The sequence below is a fragment of the Siniperca chuatsi genome, linkage group LG13 (assembly GCF_020085105.1).
Source record: "Siniperca chuatsi isolate FFG_IHB_CAS linkage group LG13, ASM2008510v1, whole genome shotgun sequence".
In the NCBI taxonomy this organism is placed as follows: domain Eukaryota; kingdom Metazoa; phylum Chordata; class Actinopteri; order Centrarchiformes; family Sinipercidae; genus Siniperca; species Siniperca chuatsi.
In genome coordinates, this window is record NC_058054.1 from 8,745,071 (window position 1) to 8,767,178 (window position 22,108).

Sequence of the window (22,108 nt, forward strand, 5' to 3'; positions counted from 1 at the left end):
AACTGAAAAGCTTTCCAGAGCAGTTTCCACCTTTGCATTTCTTGTTAAACGGTTAACAAACAACAACAGAGAAATAAAAACCAAGTTTCTGTGTCTTTGAAGGAACACAATCATTTTGCACACCCCTAAAAATATGAATGGAGAATAGAAAGGCTAGAGTTACTGATTCTACAACTCAGTAGTTTTGAACCTTTACTGCACCGACATGGGACACGCTCTTCTCAATTACTGTGGTGACCTTCAGATGGGCGCGGTTGTTCTTATCGTTCAATCTCCACCAGTTGGCATTACACCACAATTAAAATGCGTGTTCAAAGCGACCTGTCACCGCGGTTGTTTGCCGTGCGGCTTGGCACCCTGTAGTGGAGATGGTGACATCTATGACTCCTCGCCAAGGGAGCCCGATAGACGCACCTAACTGTAGTTATTCTTTCAGCTCTGCCTTCAAAATTCACCGAATAATTACACCAACGACTCCGGCCAGGGGACTTTTTCCGTTTCCTTTTTTGCAAGCGCCGTACCAATCCCCCACATTCTTAGGTGCAAGGTAAGGTCTTTTTTTTTGTTGTTTGTTTTCTGAAAGCGTCGATTCCCGAAGCGGTCGGGACTTGTAGTGGTAATAATCTGTGTATGACCTCCGGGCGAATATCAGTGTGTAGGCAAATAGCCAAAAATATTCAGATTATATTTTTAGAGGTTTTTTTCTGCCTCGAGGACTCGCCTCTGTTAAGTTTCGGTGGATTTACTCTTCGCATGCATCCGTCGTCATTTTCGTGGCTCCTGAAATGTGATAATAAAAACTCAATGAGTTTACTCATAGGTCAGATTTGCACGGTGTTAGGTAACACTTAATATATGTGATATTCCTTTTTACAGGTAAACATTGTAATTGCTATTATTGAATGCTGTAGTCAACAATGTTTTAACTGCTGTGTTCCAGATGACATCAGTGCATTTAGGCTTGCAGCTGTCTGGGCTGTAAGAGAGTTGGACGCTGCTGTAGAAAGCGCTGCAGCCCATTGCTGAGTAATTATCGAGCAACTTTTAAACAGATTATCCCACTTTAGTGCCACTGCAAATATGTCTCCGTTTACAAATCAAGTCGTTTCATGCCAAGAAGTTTGAATTTTTTCCTTCATATAAATAATAGGGAGAAATAAAATTTTCCGGAATTTTCAAAAGCATCACTGCAAGATAAAGTCACTTGCTTTGTTAAATTCTAGCGGTGAGTTGCATTTTAAACACAATATCAGCCCTGGTGGCAAAAAAAGGCTCAATCGCCTATTAGAACGAAGTTGCTCAAATTTAACAACCGCGTAAAAACAACGGTTGAAGTTGAGATGTACCAGCCAGTCAGTATTATCTTTAGGACCCGGCGGAGCGCTCGTATGTAACTGGACATGGTGGCTCCATTTGAGGAAGATTGCATATCTCTCTCCTCCTCTCCCGTCCACAACTCGGCAGAGCTGAGAAATCAATCTATCCTATCCAAACGACCCGAAGAGTTGCTCTCTTGGGTGTGTTTTCATACGCGTTGATGGACTGAATTTGGGACCACTGTGAATCCCCTTAAGGTCTACTTGAAGTATTTGTCACGCCATTCCAATGAATGCTGCGCCAAGAGCAGCGCTGCGTAAAGCCAAACAGGTTGTATGGACATCAGTCGATAATCGGCGGCGTTTGTAAGCGCGAAAGAAAAGGTCTGAATGAAAGCGAGTCCCGGAACGTTATTTGGAAGGAATGGCTGCTTTAGTGAGACGCAAAAGTTTAAAGAAAAGTTGAGAGAAAGAGAAAACGTTGTGCTCTCCCCATCTGAATGCGCACTTTCTGCGCATACATCGCTTTTATTGACCCATCTCGTGAGAAATTAGAATAAATTAGAAAAAGAAGAATCGGTCAAAGGCGTATGAAAGTGTTTCTGCAACTACTGTTGGCTGTAAATAACTTGTTGAATGAGCAGCTTGTCCCAGGAGCGCATTTAAATGTGAGTATTGTGTTTTGAGCATTCAGATTGTGCATTTTCCTTTTTGCATACTTGTATGATGATGACAATCGTGACTAAATGGGCAATAATAAGGTAATTAGTGGGCTGTTTCATGGGCGGAACGTTAACAGTAATCAGGTTTGAAGTGAATTAAATGAATAAGGAATGAGCGGGCCATGTTCAATTGAATAAAAACAGTGCTGTTGATATCCACAGCGTTTTACAATTTTCCCTCTTTAAGAAGTTTTACCGTATTAAGGAGGTTGTCTTTGTTTTGCAAATCTGGATTTGCATCGTATACACTTGATCTAAAGCTGTTGTTATTTCAAATGTATCTCCATTAGCCTCAGTCGTTTAATAAATGAAACGATGTGACTTTGACCTGTTGCGCAGCAGGTCAGTAAAGTCAAATCTAGGTGTGCCTCGCCTCTGCGCAAAATCTGACCCACGACATAATGAACACAGCTTCTGTTACTGTAAATACCTAGATCATGGCAAGTTCTAGTTGCTTTCTTTGTGTCTTAATTTAAATTGGGTATATGACCATACACAATATAAAATGATTGGACTTTTGCCTTGGTCTCTGTCCTGTGTTTCTGATTGCATGAATGTTACATGTCTTGGATTTTAAAATGTTTGCATGTTAGTGGTTCAGAAGAAAAACTCTGAATAATGCATGGCAGCAGATTTCATGTGTGGCAGTGGTGCAGGCTGGCTGTCTGGCTGGGCTGCACACTGAGGGACCCTCACGTTGTCACCACATCAACCACATCCTCTCAGGGCTAAAGCTCTTTGCCAGTCCTTGTTGTAAATAAAAAAGGACTCCAATAGCAGAGGTTAAAAGTGCAGCCACTTAATTGTATGTTTTATGCCCTTACGGATTGTGCAGCAAGGATGCAATTGAGATACAGAGATAGACATAGAAATTGAGAGGGTTTGAAGAGAGAAAGAGCATGAAAGAGAGATTGAACGAGGGACCCAGAGAGAGGAAACGAAGGAGAGAAAGACAATAAGAAGAGAAATGTGTGCCAGTACAGACATGTTTCTGCTTGCCAGTCGATCCCACTGTGACTCATATGGGAGGATTGGTTCTTGGCTCAGAGAACGTTGGAAGCATTAACCCGTTTATTGTTGCACTCATCAGCCAGCCACAAAGCATCAGTCTGCTCAAACTGGCTATGGATCAGAAGTTATTGGTTGGAAGTCAGCAAAATCAATAAACACAACAAGGCGGTATTGTATGTGTGTGCATCCAAAATCCTGACCAGGTGCTTGATACAGAAAGACAAGACAATAAAATAGCAATTGTTGCAGGATAAACCATGGAGAGAACATCAGTCTAGGCTGTCGGAGTCTTTTTTTTTTTATTCTAAAATCAATAAAAGTGTCATCTTGCAATCACTGATATCAGTGTTTAAGGTACCGGCCATCCAGTGTCCATAGGGGCGGATCTGATGTCCTGCAGCACCATGGACAGCTCCCCTCCACATTGCCCTGTATGGGAGCCAGGAGGGGATCAGAAAGCCACACTCAGAGACTGAGAGCAAAGCCACACTTTAGTGGGATTACTATAAAATGAATGGAATACATCCGCCATGGTTTTTAAGAGTCTGGCTGGGAGTTTGTAACCAATATAAGCCACGGGGCACGGCAGCCTGCTGACTTTTAAAACACTCTGCCATGCTTGAGCTGCCCAGGGGATGGAATGCAAGCGGACACAAGGGGGTGTTTCAGAGGCTTCAAAAACAAGTGAAGGAAAAGAGACAGAGAGAGAGAGGTGAGGTGGTCACCCCAAGCTCTAAGCTCTCTCTCTCTCTCCCTGCATTCAGAGAGCTGCTCAAATATTGATGACTTTTAATATAGAATCTGACCTCGTATTTTTCTCAGTGAAATTATGACATTCCTGAGTTCCTCCTTGCATTTTGAGTGCCACTGAGTATGAGGCATAGATGCAGGGACAAGGGACACAAGGGTAGAAGATTTTTTGGCTGTAAATTGCATTTATAGTTTTTCTGTGTAACTGTAACAAAAGGTTTTGATGTTATGGGCTTTATGTGAACTGAGAATAAATATTATGCATCACAGTTATTTTCATATTCTAATTAATCTCCTATAGAGACCTCTATAGTCTCTAAAGGAGATTAATTGGCGTTCTAAATGGTGTCATTTTATATTGTTAGTAGTGCTCTGATGTTGCATAGTATCTGTCCACGGAAGGTTCACTGAGCATCCTGACACCTCCCTTTCATCTGTATAGATTTCATTACCCCAGGTGTCTATGAATTAAATCCAATATTCCCGTGGTTAGCTCCATTTGCTGTCACTTATTAGCTTTGAATGTTCCCTATTAAATAAAATAAGATAAGCGACTGCCACCACCCTGCCCCTGGTACCCAATTTGACTGTCTTTTATAATGAAAGTCAACCTCAGTATTATGAAAGGGTGGTTTATCTAGGTATGTGTGTGTGTGTGAGAGAGAGCGAGAGAGAGAGAGTGCATGTGTGTGTGTGAGCATGTGAGATGAGAGTGGTCCATCCCATGACACATCTCTGATCAGGGACTGACATTTATATTTATGAAATTTGATACACGCATCCCCATGAAAGAAATGGCTTATTCATTACTCAGAGCTCCAGCTGTGTTATCAAATTTGTAATTGTCCTCTTCTTAGGAGTCTTGTTGATTGACATGAGCACATTTAAAGAGCCAAAATTATTTCCCTGTGCGTTTTTTTCCCACTAGTTTCTTCCCTTCTCTCACCAGAGGTCTGTCAAATGAAGCCTGCCATCCACACCCCCTGACATGGCTCACTTTGAAGGGTCTGCCTAGCATTAATAGCAGTGCAGATAATTTCTCCAGCTCAGATGAACATCTTTCATTGCATCTGGAATGTATTCAAGCCTGTAGTCATTTTGTAAAAGGGGCATTAGTTTGGGAGAAGGAAAGGAGTAATTGCCGTAGATGTGGTCAAAACCCATTCAAATTGGCACAATTTTCAGTCCAAGACAAGATGGTCAAGTTGAAATACTGAATTCTAATGCCTCCATATGTCGGCGGGGAGCAGAGAAACCAGCCTGCATGGGTGAGCCACAGCAACTCATTAAGATGAGTTTATGTTTCCCAAATCTGATCTGAATCTTTTTCATATGATAAACCTTTTTATTAAATCCTTTCCTTAATTAATTTGATTTGCTATGATAATCTCTTGATAAAAACTGTAATCTTTTGACACAAATCGAAAAGTAGCTCTTTCCTCTGAACATAAAAGACTCTCCACATGCCTCAAACCCCAGCTTACCTGAAAAAAAATTATTTTAGCAGTGACTGTCAGTCACAGGGGGTGGGGACTATAGCCTGAAGGGTTCAAGAATAAAGCTGCTGACCAGAAAGTTACTGGTTCAACTGCATGTAACAGCTGGTTGTGCCAGGCATTTTCTAAGTCTGAATCTGCGTTAGTATAAATGTGAAGCGACACTGCAAACATGTAAGAGGCTTTAAAAGAGGATAACTACATGCTTGTTAAAATTGTGCCCTAAGTAGGCAAAGGTTAAATTGAAATGAAAGTAAATTTTTATCCTGGGAACATAGACTTCTTTTCACTAAGGCAAAACCTCAGGCCATCTGAGCACATTGACAGTCAACAGTAACTTAACTCCTATTTACAGTGTCATTACTCTGTTGGAGGCGGCTGTAAATAGCTGCTCCATTTTATTTTCCCCACTACTGCACGGACGTTTTACCTGAGACATTGAGATCGTATGGGTCTCCACTGACTGCTGCCAGGCACCATTACCTGACGAGTTAGGCCATCTGACTGATGGCTTGTGATAGCTCTGAGAAATGTACAATCCCTCAAATAGACCATTTCTGTCTCCCAATTTTACTTTAATATTTCCCAAATGCCTTTGAAGGCATTGGGACAAACGCAACCCCACATTCAGTGATAAAGGAGTCAGAAAAAGCAATAACTTAAATGCAGTGACTTGACACATGGAAATAAGCCTTTTTGTATGAAATCAAATGGAGATTAGGCTTTGCAGAGCAAGCTCGATTTGAAATGTATACAGTGATTTTGGCAAGGTTATTATAGAGGGATACATATAAACAGTGGAAGCTTGCATTGTGTTTGTGTGTACATTATGTATGTGTGTGTGTGATAGTAGGTAGTGAGGCGCACTACTTATCCGCCTTAGTGCCCTTAAACCATGTTGAAGCTCTGTTAATATTTCAAAACAGTGTTTCAGATGTTTTTGTGTGTTTATGTGATCTGTTTAATTCACCAAACTGTCTTTTGTCTTCTCTTCTGTCCTTTAGGATGCTGCTGGTGGCAAAAACCACAATAGACAAGAGATCAATCTAAGACATCTGACAGCCACTGTCTTATGAGGAGTGTCACTCCTCTCTGCTCATGTCTGACCGTTAGTTGACCCTTTCATTAACGCTCAACACTTGTGAAGAAGCTCACTTGTTGACACACCTCATCAGCCAGGCAGACGTGGCAGCAATCGAAGACATAATAACTGAATGGGGGCTAATCGTTGCCTGAAGATGAGCACACAACAGTAGCAACATGCTGCCACAGTTCCCAAATGCTCCATTGCACCGTTCAAAGCTGCAGTTAATTTAGAAAATTCTCAGCAATACTGACATTTCTGTGATAAAGCAGCAGCAGTAAAGAGAAAAAGAAGAAGTCCACAGCAACCATACAGAGCAAGATCAGCGATGCTTTGGCCTGTATTGTTCACTCTGCAAGCTGTGTGCACCAGCTTGGCACATGCCATGCAACATTACCCGGCAGCCTGGGGACACTATGATGTGTGCAAGTCCCAGATCTATACGGAGGAGGGCCTGGCATGGGACTACATGGCCTGTCAGCCAGAAGCCACCGACATGACAAAGTACTTGCGAGTGGCCCTCGACCCCTCAAATATCACGTGTGGAGATCCGCCAGAAACGTACTGCGCTTTGGTGAGTCGTAACCTCGCCTGTCCCCTGATGGAGACAAATGAGGCTGTAGGCAGGATCACACAGCATACTGGGTCAGGGATAGAAAGCAGTGCATACAAGGCAACGTGCTGCCGCTGCAGCAGAGATTGATACACACAGAACCGGTGTGCATTAGGATACAAGTGCTAACATCCAGCAGCACACTCCCGAGCTACACACACACACACACACACACACACTTATGGATGCAGACACACATTAAGAAGCAGGTGTAAAGATACACAGATGCGCATTGCCACACACATAGCCTACACACTAAAACATGTCCCGCACAAGGACAAACAGGCATCTATTGACTCACAAATACAGACACACAAACCTGATCACAAGTACACATTCACACAGACATGCACAGGCATACATGAAGACCTGCATGTACAGTACAAACATGCAGGAGTACAAACAGGTCATAGAGGATAAATTACAGTAAAATTACAAACATTTCTGAGCTCATTGGTCTGGTCTAGCTGAATTAAATTTAGAAATTTAGAAGTACTGATGTTTATCTTTGTCACAAAGTTCTTGTGTGTATATGTCTTGTAAATTCTATGGAGCCACAAAAGGGACAATTTTATAGGTGGGAGAAACTTGCAAACTTTTTTGTGTTCCCTTGAAAGATTTTGTGTTTTCTCACAAAGTGTTGCATGCATTTGCAGAAATGTAATGTTTTTTCTTTTCCTCCTATCGAAAATATTTTCACACTTGTCTCTTCCGGGGCTCTGTTGAAAGCAGCAACAATTACATTGTAATTTTTTTTATAAATACACAGTACATATCAATATCAAGGTATTTGGTAAAAAATATTGTGATATTGTATTTTGTAAACCAGCCCTTCATTCAGACATCTATACACTTGTACATATGACTGCACATACACAGTCAAACCACACTCAGTACTGCACACACAGACACACAGAGGATGAATCAGCTTTAACAGTGACAGGGTATTTGTAGTGGCGCAGTTATTATGCACTGCATGCTCACTGCTAGTGTTCAGCATTGTGTTTCATTGGCCCTTATCAACCATTATCAACAGTTCAACCCCAGGTTGAATTTGTTTAGAATCACACTCAAAGTGAGCAGCAAGAGCCCATAGGCTTTAAAGCGCTTCATTAGAAGTCGTGTGTGTGCCCGCCGAGAGCTCCTGCAAGTAAATATTTACCAATTAAAATGGGCATCTTTAAAAGGAGAGCTTTTATTCTCACAGCTCCAGATGGCATTGAGACATTTAATGCCACTGTAGGATGAAAAAGGAGCCCGTCTCTAGTCGCATGTGATGTTCTGTGAAGCTTTATATCAAAAGAACTGTGAAACCTTTATCAGCCCAGTAGATTATCCTGAATATGCAACATTAACATAAAACAGGGAGTATAAATGAGCAAAATAGAGACAAAGAGAGTCAAAGTGGTTGGACTTCATTTCACTACAGTAACTGTTGGTAGTTAAAGATGCCTTGTCACAATGTTTCCCTTTTCGTTTATTTGGTGATATAATTTCATATACATTATAGTACATACGTATTGCCTTAATTATTTTCATAATTTATTTTATGGTATATGGTATTTTTCTTGTTACACACTTGTAATGTAATGTATATATTTAATTTATACATTTGAAGATAAAACTACTAAGAGTCAATTTTGAAACCTGATTACTTACCAGTAATGTAGGTCAGCTGTTTCCGTAGACTGGTCACTCACAGGTGACTTCTTGAATAATGCTTGCTTACCCATTGCTTGTATTACTCTGTGTGGTTGTTACTACAGTGGCTAGTTACAATTAAATAACCAAGTGGTTTTGCTGGACATATGTTGAATTTAAAATTATTAGACAATGGTAATGACACATGAGATCTGTGTCTACTTTGATGTTGAAAGATAGCTAACCTAGAGGAGCAGAGCACTACTAAATAATGCATCTGTTTTTCTTGACATTAGTGGATGATGTGGTTATCCTGATTATTCCATCACTGGAATAATGTCACATGCATGAATAGCTCATGCTATATACCCAGCTAGTTGCTATTGATAATAGTGGCACTATTCAGCATCTGAGTTTGCTGGAGTGGTTGTTTCTGTCCAAACAAGAAGAGCAAATTTGGACATTTTTAGCAACCTTAGCAGTGTGGCTCTGGGGATGATGTCAGTCCATCGCTTGGTCAGTTGGTCAGCAGCCAGTCCTCTGGACTGAAATATCTCAACAACTACTGGATGGATTGCCATACAATTTTGTAAAGACTTCATGTTCCCCAGAGTATGGGTCCTACTGACTTAGGTGGTCCACTGGCTTTTCTTCTAGTACCACTAGCAGGTCAAAATTTTCACTTACTTTATCCAGTGAAATATATCGATATCTACATTATGTGCAATACATATATTGTGCATACATTCATGGTTCCCAGACAATTAATCAAAATTACTTTGGTGATCCTTTTACTTTTCCTCTAGCATGTCTATGAGGTTGACATTTGTAATTTCAAGTGAAATGTCCCGATCATACAGATTGCCATGAAATTTGGTACAGACGTTTATGTTCACCTCAGGATGAATTGCAATAACTTTGGTGATCCTCTGAATTTCATGTAGCGCCATCATCAGGTCAAAATTTCAGTTTGTCCAATATTTGGTTTATGACCGATTACCTGCCAAATCAATGACATTCCCATCAGCCTCAGCCATACTTTCTATTTAGTGCTAATTAGCAAATGTTAGCATGTTTACAAGCTAAATTAAGATGGTGAACCTGGTAAACACTACCTGTTAAACATCAGCATGTAAGTATTGTCATTGTAAGCATGTAAGCATGCTGACGTTAGCATTTAGCTCACAGCAATGTAGTGCCTAAATTTAGCCTCAAGGAGTCGCTATATGGCTATAGATTCTTAGTCTTGTTATATTTTCAAATAAAATATTATACTGTTCTTTGTTTTTTTCAATTGGTTGGCCAAGACTTATTGACTTAAAAAATGCAATTTTATAAAAAACAAAAACAAAAATGCTTTCATCTTACTCCCTGAAAAGTTATCATTTTATAGATACGTTTACACCAGATGGCAATGAAATACAGCAATTAGTCAAGAATGGAACAACACTTGACTAATGCATCATATAGTTTAATGGTCACCTCATGAATATAGCATACCCCCCAACATGTGTACATTCAAGCTGTACCTTGACTTGACTAAAAGGTTTTGTTATGTGACAGATGTCCCTACATCTGACTGCCTGGATGTCTACCACCTCTGACATGAATTGGAGGTCATCATTGCCTTGTTGATCAAGAACACAGGCTTCTCCTGTACTCGCCTAAACGACTGTTGTGTGTTTGATCTGTTTACATTCTCAGCTGGCACACAGGCAGACTGACACTGGTGACCTTATCCACCGGTGCTTCCTGAGAGTTTGTTGGAGATGAGAGGAGCATGCAAATGAGCTCTTTTAGCCAATCACCAAGTTGCCTGCAGTTGTGAGCCCAGTCTAATCACTTTCCCCAGGAGTTGGTTTGCCTCAAAGCAGATGGTCAAAGTATCCTGGATGGCTCGTCCCCCCTCCTTCTGCCTTGTGCTTATGATTTCCATCTCTGTCGCTTAAGGATGTTTTTTTGTCCAAACTAAGCTCTAAGCTCTAACTAAGCTTTTACAACTTGAGGTTTAAGGATGTTTACTTTTTGGATGAAATGGTAAAGATACCCTCTTGGTTTTGATTCTAATTCCAGGCCTGCTTTCTCTTGAATGTTTAGGACAAGTGATAAAGAGAGTCCAGGATAAACCGTGTCTAGGTGCAGGTGTTCTGCATCAGGGAGTTAGCCCTGTTCTGTTTTTATTTTTAGCTGCAGACCTTCAGGGGTTCTTCAAAATGTGTTGGTATTAAGGCTGTTCTCCTGTGGTGCACTGTGGCACTGTCACTCACTATCATCCAACACAGGTTTAAGGCCTTTTTTAACTATATACAGTAACAGGCAGTGTGCAAGCTAAAACATTGAAATACACTCTAATTTGAGAGGAAGTCTGGATTAATTCATATATCGTATTCGGCTATTACTTTTCCAAATTTGTGTAATATTTCTTAGTCATGCATTCTGTTGTAACTAATGGGAAAAAAATAAATTTTTGATATTCAGCATTTTTATATGTTAATACAAATTATCCAATTAGACCCATTTGAATGGTTGTAGGCGAGACAATTATTACACTATTGCACCACATGGGCCCTAATGAACAATAGCTTTTAATGCAGAAGAATGCCTGCTGAAAGACATCTGCATCTAAAACCTCTCATAATCATTTTTGATATGGTTAACAGACATGAGAGTGTTTTAATTATAGCACTTTTCTCCTCCTCTCAGGTCCAAATCAGGTTGGCTTTGGTGGATTTAATGACAATTCACAAAAGTGGCAGGCCATTACTTCGACTTCATTGAGAGAGGATGTTTAAATTTCATGCAATTCAGAGTTAAACCAAATCATTTGTAGTTTCCAAGTAATGGGCATAGACATGTTTATTCAACAAAACATAAAAAAGCATTTGGCAGATGGCTGCCACAACGTTTTAAAATTTTCACGATCTGAATCTGCAGGGTGAATAAAATCTGTTTTGTTAAACAGACCACCCTGTCAAGCATTTCTAACTGCAACTGCCATGGTGGAGTAGTGTTTGGATTACTACCCTGCTGATCGCCCAGTGGATTGGTGGTTTGAAACGTGGCAGGGAAAATCTTGGAGGAAGAAGTTGAGAGACATTCTGTTCTCCCACAACATCTACAGTGATCTGGCAGTTGATCTAAATGAATGAATGTGAGCTTTGAGTTAGTTGTCATCGACCCACATGCTTCACAGTATCTGCAGCCATGCTGATTCATCCACATCATGTTGGCAATGTATAAACATTTGTGAGACTGATTCAGTAATGGTGATTATTCCAGATATTCTGAGTCTAACTGGGTAGATTCTTGTAATTCCTCTGAACTTTATTTAGTTCTGTCAGAATGGATGAAAGGAGTTGTGGCTGCCAGTTCACCACAAGGCCCCCTCAGAGGCTTAGGAAGGAAAGTCGAGACGAGAGCTCCCACTAAGCTGCTCCGAGACTGCCATGTTATTGACAGTCAATGCAGCAGACTTATCTTTGCTGGCAATGACGGGAGTCATTGTGAACTTTCAATCTGTGTCTTACATGCCCACAAGAACTGACGTAATAGACTTTAGAAACAGAAATAGATTATAGACTAGAGAAAGGGAAGTAACCTTTGCTACATAGGCTGTGAGGTCATTGACAGAAATAGCGAATCTCCAGAATGGCTAGTGCCTCAACTCAATCTCCTACAAAATATGTTTATATACTACAAACTTGCTTTGGCAGTTACATTTTGGAGGAAATGTACAGTGATTGCTGTCTATTAAAATGACCACTTGTAATGTGAAAGTGGTCACTTGTGGTGACGAACCCACAAAGAATTATCACCAGACTTTGAGGTTCCCCTCAGCTCTATGGAGACTTTTAGCATCTTTCAGCTCATTGTTTTGGTTTACTGGCCTGCAACTTTTTTGTTTTGGTTCCCTCATTTTCAGTTGCAGCAGGCAGCTGCAGTGAAAAAGATCTGATAAACCCCACTACCTTCCCAGCACCAAATGAGAAACAAAGTTAGCAGCTAGCTGGTGAAAATAGTGGAGCATTTAGCAGCTAAATAGCCAGATATTTCCCTCCGGAGTTGGTGGAGCAAAAAGGATAGTGAATATTGGACTTAGATTAATTGGATTGCCAGAAACACAACTCCAAATATATGTTAATGTTACTATGTGTCTGCTGGATGTGTATCAACTTTTTGCTGATCATATACAGTATGTCATATCAACCATATAAGGTAATCATTTGTCAATGTTGGGTTCAGCTTTTTCGCTGCCCCCAAGTGGCCAATGATTTCAGACACAGCCTGTGTCTGTGGCAAAGCAGACTGAGCATCAATATCATGAACAGAGTGTCTCTCTCGAGTTGCTAAACTAAACGAGCAGTTCAGAGGTCATACCAGAAACTGCCATTGCCTCTCTTTGATCCCTGTACCTTTCCCTTTTTGGGGGGGAAATTCACTCATCCATATATTTGTTTGGGGACAGGGAACAGTTGGAGCATTTAGCTTCCTGTCAACCCTGTGCCCTTGACTTTGTTCTGAACTGGCCATGCCCAGCACATCATCACTGCACCACTGCGTACCAAGACACCGAGATGACATGCAACATGTCCCCTGACTCCAGGAGAGGGGTGAGTCATCATTTATTCTTTCACTCGCCTGCCACCTCTGTTGTCTCCTGGCTTTTTAATTTCCCTGTCCCGTGTTTTCTGTCAGCTGATGATGCATAATATCCATGCCTTGTTTGAACATGTGGAGGTTGCATGCTCCATATGAGGTGAGCAATTGACAGATAGAGATATGTCGGCATTATTCCCTGCGATCTGTGACAGCTTAATTCTTAGAGGGTTGTAAATACAAAGACAGATGAATTATGCAAGGAGATGTAAAAAAAAAAGTGATGGGCTTTGTGGTTCAACTAGACAGAGTCTTTCTGGACAGCTTAACATCTGAATGCATGTTTGCTGTCTGAAATGGGGCATGGAGTGGAGTGTTTCATTCTTTTTTAATTTTTTCCAAAGCAGACATAATACAGCCTGTTTGGAATATTTTTCGTAGGTATGTACAGGATTATTGCTTTCTCAGCACAAATAATAACAATTGCAGGTTTCCTTTTGTTGCTGCAAACTCAATTTACAAGAACATTAGTCTTTCACTAATACAAATGTTGTTTGATATCAATATACATTCTCCTACCAATTCATGTTCTCTAATATCCATACTAAAATACAGAAGCTTTATAAGCAGTTATCATTCTGTGAAACAGATTGTACAGTTCTTATATTTTACACTCTGCTACTTTCACTGACATATGATGGAACCAAGCTGCCTGGCGTGGCAGGCTGTCAAACCTCGGTGTACTTTGATATTATGTGTTTGATACGATGAAGTGAAAATGTGACATATGTTTGTACTTAACACAGCTCAGGTCGAGACACATTTAATTCAGTCAATGCATAAAGTAGATTCAGCAGAAATATCAGAATGTATTTTTTTCATTATGACATCGTCAAACAATGCTAAAACCCACATTATTTTGTTTTAAGTCTTGTGGAAGTCCTTAAGCTTGCATTCATACCAGGTGCGTCAGGCTGAGCGATGAGAAAATGTGTATTACACAGTACACAGGACATCTAGAATACTCAGGGTTTCCCCACAGTATTTTAGAGCAGTGGCACCCAACCTCACCTCAAATAAAGAGCACCTCGCCTAACGTCAAAAGAAATTATTATATTTTTATGAAATATAATATTGGGTCTTTTTAAGCATCATGGAAAACGAGCAGTACCACTATATCACACAGCAAAGGCCACGTGTTTATATTTACGCATTAGTGAGGTTATTGTTTGAACCGTCTAGAAACTACATTGATAACTACATTGATAACGAGATGATGCATCAGGATCTGTCTGATTCAGTAGGTGAATGATTGATCGATCACATTGTACATTCACTTGGCTGGGTTTAATTAGAGCAGCATGTTGCAGTGGCAGGAAAACAGAAAACCTGAGTTTTTACAAGGTGGGAAAAGTAGAGACAAACAGCCCAATCAGTCACAATTAGGTGGTGATGTGTGAGGGAAAAAAACACAGCTGCACTGCAGGTCAGACACAAGGCTGAAGTTTGTTGATCACCTGTTGGAGTTCAATGTAGCTATTGACCAGCTGGACTTGTATCATCAATGTCTGCAATCTGACTGGTACATCCATTAGATTATTAGATGAAGGATACAGATATGAAAAAAACATCTTGTGAATATTGTATATTGAATTGAATATTGTGATATTGTAAAATGCAGTAAATTGCAGATTTGGTCCTTTGGCAGCGAGTACCTGACATAAGGATTTCCAATTAACATATAATTAAATCTTACCATACAAAAAAACTGGAACACTGTTCATATGATTTGGACAGTTTTTTTTAGACACACTGTTGGACCAATGTAGTTTTAAGTTTACATTTGAAAATGAGCAAACTGAAAGTGAATTGACTGCATCTCTACTTCTCATCTCTTTTCAAATTCTACAACAACAAATTTTACATAAGATATTCAATCTTTTTTGTTCCCTTTAGGTTTGAATTTTAAAGCAGGGTGAAAAATCTCATTAGAATGTATTGCTTGAGGACCCAAATTGAAGGAGATGAGATGTTTTTTTGGAACGATTCAAAGGAAATCCTCTTACCTCACGATATGACTCAGCTTCCTTTCTTTCCATAGTCCTGCCACATTTAACAAATTCGCTGTAGACTCACATGCCAACGCATTTTTGCCACTTGCCTGGCAAAGGCATTACTGTAGTACAAGCATGAATGTTTCATCAGTGAATCACTGTGTTTGTCTTACACCTCAGTACACAGAAAACAATGTGTGTGGTTACTATACCAATGAGACAGTAGTTCATAGAGAGCGACAGTAATAGTAGGGCTGTCACAATATCAGATTTTCACTACACAATTATCATGGCCAAAACAATTCACAATAAGAATATTATTGCGATATCTATAGAAAATTTGAAAAGAAAAGTTAGTTCGATAAAAACTAGCTAAAAGCTAGTTAGTTATTGTGTCTTCGTCTTATCACCACCTACTATGACAAACAAGAAAGAAAGAAACAGAAATGAGAGCTTCCTGTCCCTCCCATTTTGCTGTGTCCATCTCAGCTCTTCTACCTTTTCAATAAAAAAATAAGAGGGTAAGGCAGTGACTGTCCACACTGTAATTTTAGAAATAAAAGGAATTCCTTCACCATAAAATTGAATTATTTTCGCTCTCCCAGCCTTCAGTGCTTGTACACCCATTCAGCATCCTTTTATGCTTGACAAGCTGAATGGGATTCTTGTAAAAGATACAGTAATTGAATTACTCAAAAGCTATTTGGCAGGCTGGCTCTTTGTTGCTGCCCAAAAAAACTCAACTTGGCTCACCCATCTGCCTAAGTTTTTTTTTTTCTTTGCAGGGATGTGCATGTGCATGTGCATGTGAAGGACTTCCCCTCCCTCAAGACACTGTCTATAATTTTGGCCAGACTGAAGAGTGTCAAGCAATCAAGCAGTGCTCTCATGGGAGAGGAACGCTTTGAAAGCTTTAACCTCAAAAGTCTGTGTTGGTGGGAATACATCTGTGTTACAAGGACAGCTTTTTTTAAAGGCCACATTCACCTATTTAACATGAAAACAAAGCAGATAACCTCTTCCTGAATGTTAAAAAGGAGCTAGAATATAATATAGTCTAGAATATTGTAGGGTGACACAAATCTATAGTGTCTCTCTCAGTGGCCTAGTGCTGTGTAGTGAAATTTCCTGCTCTGGAATCATGATCTCACAGATTTCACAGTTCATATTAAGGTTGGCACCAATGTGCAGCAGAGTTTAGCAAGTATGAAATTGAATTGGAATTTCTGCAGTGATCTTTATCATTTTAACTCATCAGCAGTTGTTGTTTTCCTTATGTTTTGAAAATGCTTATTTGCATATTAGCCAAGACATGTTTAGCTTAGCAGGGGGTATGTAGTTTGTTTATCCTGTAAGTGAATAGAAATGTAAAAGTTACGTATTGGAGCTATTTCCCTTTGCTCTGTGCTTCTGTGCAGTGCCTCCGGTTATAAGGAGTCAAAGTGAAAGCGAAGGTTCTTGGTTCTGTTCCAGAAAAGAAAACCTCATTCAAAATCATACTGACATTTCTAACAACGCAATGAGCTTGTGACCAGGAGGTCGTCGGTTCAATCCTTGGACCGGCAGAATAAATCTGGGCGGGGAAAGTGAAAAGGCAGCGCTTGCCCCTCCCTCATTACCACCACTGAGGTGCCCGTAAATGTCATAACTCAACAAATGCGGCTAATCCATGGGCGAGCCAGGGGGTAAGCGCTAGTTCAGACATGTCTGTTGGAAAAATGTCTTTAGAGGATTGTGTTGATGAATATGGGTATGTACGAGTAAGTATCCGTGCTGAGCCAGTGAATTTTCCTGATAGCTGTAGTTTTTTTTGTATGTTAAAAAATGTACCATTGTATAACTTTCTCAAAATCACGAATGTTTCCTTTTTTGAAAGCAAGTGCTGTAGTAGATGCTAATTTACCGTACTTTAGGTACAGACATGAGATTGATATTGATCTTCTTATCTTTCTCTTGGAAAAAAAGCAAATAAGCGTATTTCCCAAAATGTTGAACTATGCCTTGAAGGTGTTAATATGTACAGCACATCAACTTACCTCTAAAATCCCCTAGAAGTCAAAACACTGGTTGTTTTTTGAAAAGGTCAAGCATTACAGGGCAGAATTTTATGGTTTTGTTTTCATTTTTATGTTTTATTTTGAGAAATCATGAACTGAGTCAAAGGGGAAAGACTTGAAAGAGAGAAATAAAGGCAAGATGACAGGCAACTGTTGCGACCCACCTCCCCTTAGGAAACCCAGCCATCATGTTGTCAGGCCATATCGATCTCTGAGAAAGAGTGAAAGAGACTGTGCTGTAGAGAGAAAGAGGGAAAGAGGTAGGGATGAAAGTACATAAGGGAAGGATGTTCGTTTCCAAAAGTGGCTGATGTGATTTTATCATGCTCAGTGAAAGGGTGACATTTCAGTAATGCTTTATTCCTCACTTTGGCATTTCAAATTAATAAAAGCCTCTAATAACTATGCAGATTGAAAAGATGGAGGATGAGTTGACACACAATGAGCTAACACACTGAACAATGCAGCAATTTCACTCTCGCTGTCTCTCGTTCTTTCTTTCGCTCTATCAATTTCATCCCACATTCTATCAATTTCTCTGCTATGACCCCTGCATCTCATTGTAAAGAGTCTGTGTCCATTTTCTTCTCAATGAGAGAGCACTTAGATTCCCTCAGTCGAAGATTTTCACGAGTTTTAAAGCTGCTTATATGAAACTCGCAAGAGTCAAAATCAATAAAGCAGTAATAAGTGTTAGGGTGCAGGCATTCTGGGGTAACAAATGGATTACACTTTCATTTTCATTTTGTTTTAATTTAAACTATAATGTCCTAATAGGAGTGAAACATAGTAGATCAATTAGAAATTTGTGTTTCTGTAAATAATTCTGTGTTTCAGAGTAAACTGTTATACTTGATGTGACAGATAACAATCGAAATTTAGAACACACAGAAGTCTTGTGTCTTAGCAAAGGTCACCTACCCTTACTAAGGGCTTGGTCATTTATATCAGCAAAAATTAGGGCTGAAATCTGTTAATTTCAATGGAATTACCATTTTCAGTGGAGTCTCTCATGAAGGCAGCGCGTAATTAGTAAGTTTTAGAGGTGTTGGTAAGTTTGTAGAGAGTCAGACTAGCAGTTTGCCTCTGCTCCGAGTCTTTAAGCCAAGCTAAGCTAACTGTCTCCTGACTTTAACGCCATACTTAACGCACAGACATGCGATTGATATTGATTTTCCCATCTAACTCTTGGAACGAAAGCAAATTAGCATTTTACCAAAAGTGTTGAACTATTGCTTTAATGTTGAGGAACCGGAGCGTCCAAAATGAAAGAAGACATCATAATGTATAGGCTGTTTCACAATGTTGATTACATTACCAAGCTTCCAGCACCACCTACTTTGCAAGGACGAATACATTTTGCTCAAATTACCCGGCACTCAGTCATTCTGATTTGTATAAAGCATAGAATCGCTCTGCTGTTTAAAAGTTTATTTGGCATATAATTGAGTACACACACCTTTTAAGTTTAAGTGTTTTTAATATTAAACAGACAGCATACTTCTCACATTACATTTTCATATATGTCATTTGGCCACGATGAAAGAAAATTACAATAATTAATGTAAATATATGATAGATGTATGAATAAACCATAAACTTTATATATGAACATACAATGATTGATTAGTATTTAGTATTTTGTCATGATTATGGGTAGTTTAGTACCCTTTACATAAAAGTACATTATTGTAACCTCATATTTGTTGTGTGTATGACATAAATACATAACATGCTAAACATAAGTGGAGGACTAAAATGACATACACAAAGCCTTTCTGGGCTGTAAGTATCATGCTGTCATGCTTTATCTCTACAGGATCAAAATAGATGCCTGTAAATTCATCTGATGTGTTTATTTTACACACAAATGTCTGCCCAAGTTAAGTATAAAGTATCTTGACAAGAGAGATATCAATTTTTTCCACACAAGCAGGCAGTGTTTTATCCAGCAGGCTGCTTTAGAATACGGAGTGCCGCAAAGAGAGGGAGAGATCTAGCAAAGAGAATTAAACGTCCTCTCATTATAGCAATGTTAAAGCTTTTCATTGAATCCTGACATCTGAGGGATTCTAATCCCACACACAACGAAGCTCACACATGCAGAAACATACAGCCACACACACTCACTAATACACAAGGCAATATACAGAAATGCTCACGTACAGATAAACATACACACAAATACACACAAAAACAACAAATACACATGTACAAATGACTTTTATTCAGTTCTCCATACATAAACACACACAGATTTTCATACACACAAGCAAATGCACACACACAAAAGCCTATCACCACCACCACCACCACCACCATTCCCATGATAATAAGGCGGTGTTAAATTTACCCCAGTGGGACTCTGCCACATGGGACAGATAATGAGGCCAGGTGTTAATTAATGTGGAGTGCATTTCCCCTCGTCTGCTGACACCCTGTGAATCCCAATCAAGGCTGCGGCCATGGATTGTGGCGCGGTTGATTTGCCAAGCAGTGTACTTCAAAAGGCCAGACTGGCTGTGCTGCAGTCCTCAAAGGGACTGCTTTGGCGAGGGCTACAGTCCAAAGGGCGGAGTGCTTGGCATGTGGCAAATCGAAACACGAGAGCCAGGAGAAGTTTGTGTTTTTGTTTTGATCAGACGTCTGCTCCGATAGCAAGTTACAGCCATCAACTCTGCACTCTCTGATGTGCTTTTTACTTAACCACCTGATGCATATGTTTTCATTTTGTTTACTGTGCAGCCTCGCACATGACACTTAAAGGAACATACTGATGTGTCTTTGCAAGTCTTACCTCTTTAACTACACATCATGTATACTACATTTCTGACCATTTTTGAATGCATTCTTTACATGTGATATTTTTTCACGGTTCCAAGCAGCCATTGGTTTCCATTTATTTCGGCACAATATGAAAATCTGTTGGTACACACTTGAAAATGGTATAATGCTGATTAATCTCAACTGTTAAGCAGTACAAAAGTAAAGGCATGTGGACAGCTTCTTCAGTGCAACTTGGTCCACTTTAATGACCGTCTTAAATAGACAGTTAATCTATAAACAAGGGAAACTAATTTACAAAATAAAACTCCACAAAAGAAAATCTCATCTTGAACTGTGTAATCCATCACAGTGAACATCAAGTCTGTGTTAATTTTTGTCAGTGTGACAATTATCATTTCATTGCAGTGCAGTTTAAAGGGGCACTTCACTATTTTTTAAGAAATTTTTAGCATAGCTGAAGCCAGTGAGACTCACAATCCTATCATTATTGGTATCGTAATCTCTCTCTACAGCATCAAAGACTGACACATACTAGAGACTAAAAGTCAGGATATATTGACTTGGGCAGCACCAACTTTTCAACCAATTTTTAAAAAAGTTTTTCCCTTGCACGTCACCAAACTTTACAGAAGTGCTATATTAAGTCAATGGAGTGCAGATTGATTTGAAAAGTCTGCGCTGAAGTAACTTTTTTATGACAAAAAATGGTGTTACTATAGTGTATTTAATGTTGACTGTGATGGATTACATCAATGGTTCCCAACCCTTTTTGCTGGTGACACCTTAAAATGAAGCAATATTTAGTTGTGAAACATCATCATAGGTTATGGCCATTTATGAGCAGTTTAACCATTTTTTCCCCTTCTTATTGTTTAAATTTTTAGAGGCCTAAAGAGCTAAAAGTATCCAATACCTCACAATAAAAAGGAAATAATTCTGTGTAAGAGAGATATTCTTTTTATTTCTTATTTCTTAAATCATCTTGTGACCCTACAAAATTATCCTGGGACCCCCAGGTTGGCAATCACTGGATTAAATTACTCAAGCTGGTTTGTGCTTATTAATTTTCATACTGTACAGAAATGAATGCAAGCCAATGGTTGCCTGGAATGGCAGAAAAAGTACATTTAAATTGAAAAACACAGCGGCACGCTTTTGCAGAATCTTTAGCTGTGATATAAAGAGTATGTGATTTGTAGTAAATGGATTAAAATGTGCAAAACCACTGGCAAACTTTAACATGCTCATATGTCTGGATTTATTTTTAGGTAATCCTTCACGTCCTGACTATTTAGGTTATCAAACTATCATTAAAGATAGTGTTTCTTTTACATGCCGGATATTGAATTGTCATTATCAGTTGTCAGTTCTCAGACGTTCATAACCCTCCAACCTCATATATGATATGATGGAGCACTCACAGGTCAAATGAGCAATCCTCCTGTCCTTCATTCCTCTGAAGGTCAGAAGAATGAAAAGCCTGGCTCTGTTGTGAGCCACTGCTGGCCCTGACTGCAGGTCATTAAAGCTCTATTGAGTTTCTGCCAAAGCTCTGACTCTCCCAATATCTCACCATGGCTCATCTCAGCTGTCTCTTCTGTCAGGGCTTATAGCAAGCCCTGAAAGGATCAACACCCAGTCTCTGTGTTCACTCTACACTTGAGCGTTGCTTCTTCTAAAAAGCCGACCTAGATCTACCTTGATATCATCCTTTTTGGCCTGTCCTCTGTGTATCACCACAATCGTATCATAGTTATATTGAGGTACCATGTAAGTGCAGGGCAAAGAGAGCTTGACTTGTTGCACTGATTGAAAATTGAGAATTTATTGTGGTCTCTGAGGGCATCTTGTGAAGTGGTGCTTCAACCCGAATCACCGTCATTTTTGTGGTCCTGGATCAACTCCCTGAACACTGAATCACATGCCAGTGATATCACCCAGCTGTCATTTGTCAAATTCTCCTCCTCTGGTGCGCCCCATG

General features: G+C 39.7%; 1 protein-coding gene across 4 annotated transcripts in view; it reads left to right on the forward strand.

The window, feature by feature from the left end:
• Nucleotides 1–209: 209 nt before the first annotated feature.
• LOC122887083 (netrin-G1-like) overlaps nucleotides 210–22,108 on the forward strand; it is a 65,685-nt gene continuing 43,786 nt past the window's right edge. For 2 of the 4 annotated variants that reach the window (XM_044219946.1, XM_044219948.1), the window contains exons 1-2: nucleotides 210–547; nucleotides 6,300–6,953. In XM_044219946.1, the coding sequence (XP_044075881.1) occupies nucleotides 6,708–6,953 (246 nt within the window). In that variant the 5' untranslated portion in view covers nucleotides 210–547; nucleotides 6,300–6,707. Of the gene's footprint in view, nucleotides 548–1,299; nucleotides 1,985–6,299; nucleotides 6,954–22,108 lie in introns of those variants that run through there. The other 2 variants (XM_044219949.1, XM_044219947.1) reach the window with 2 other exon arrangements.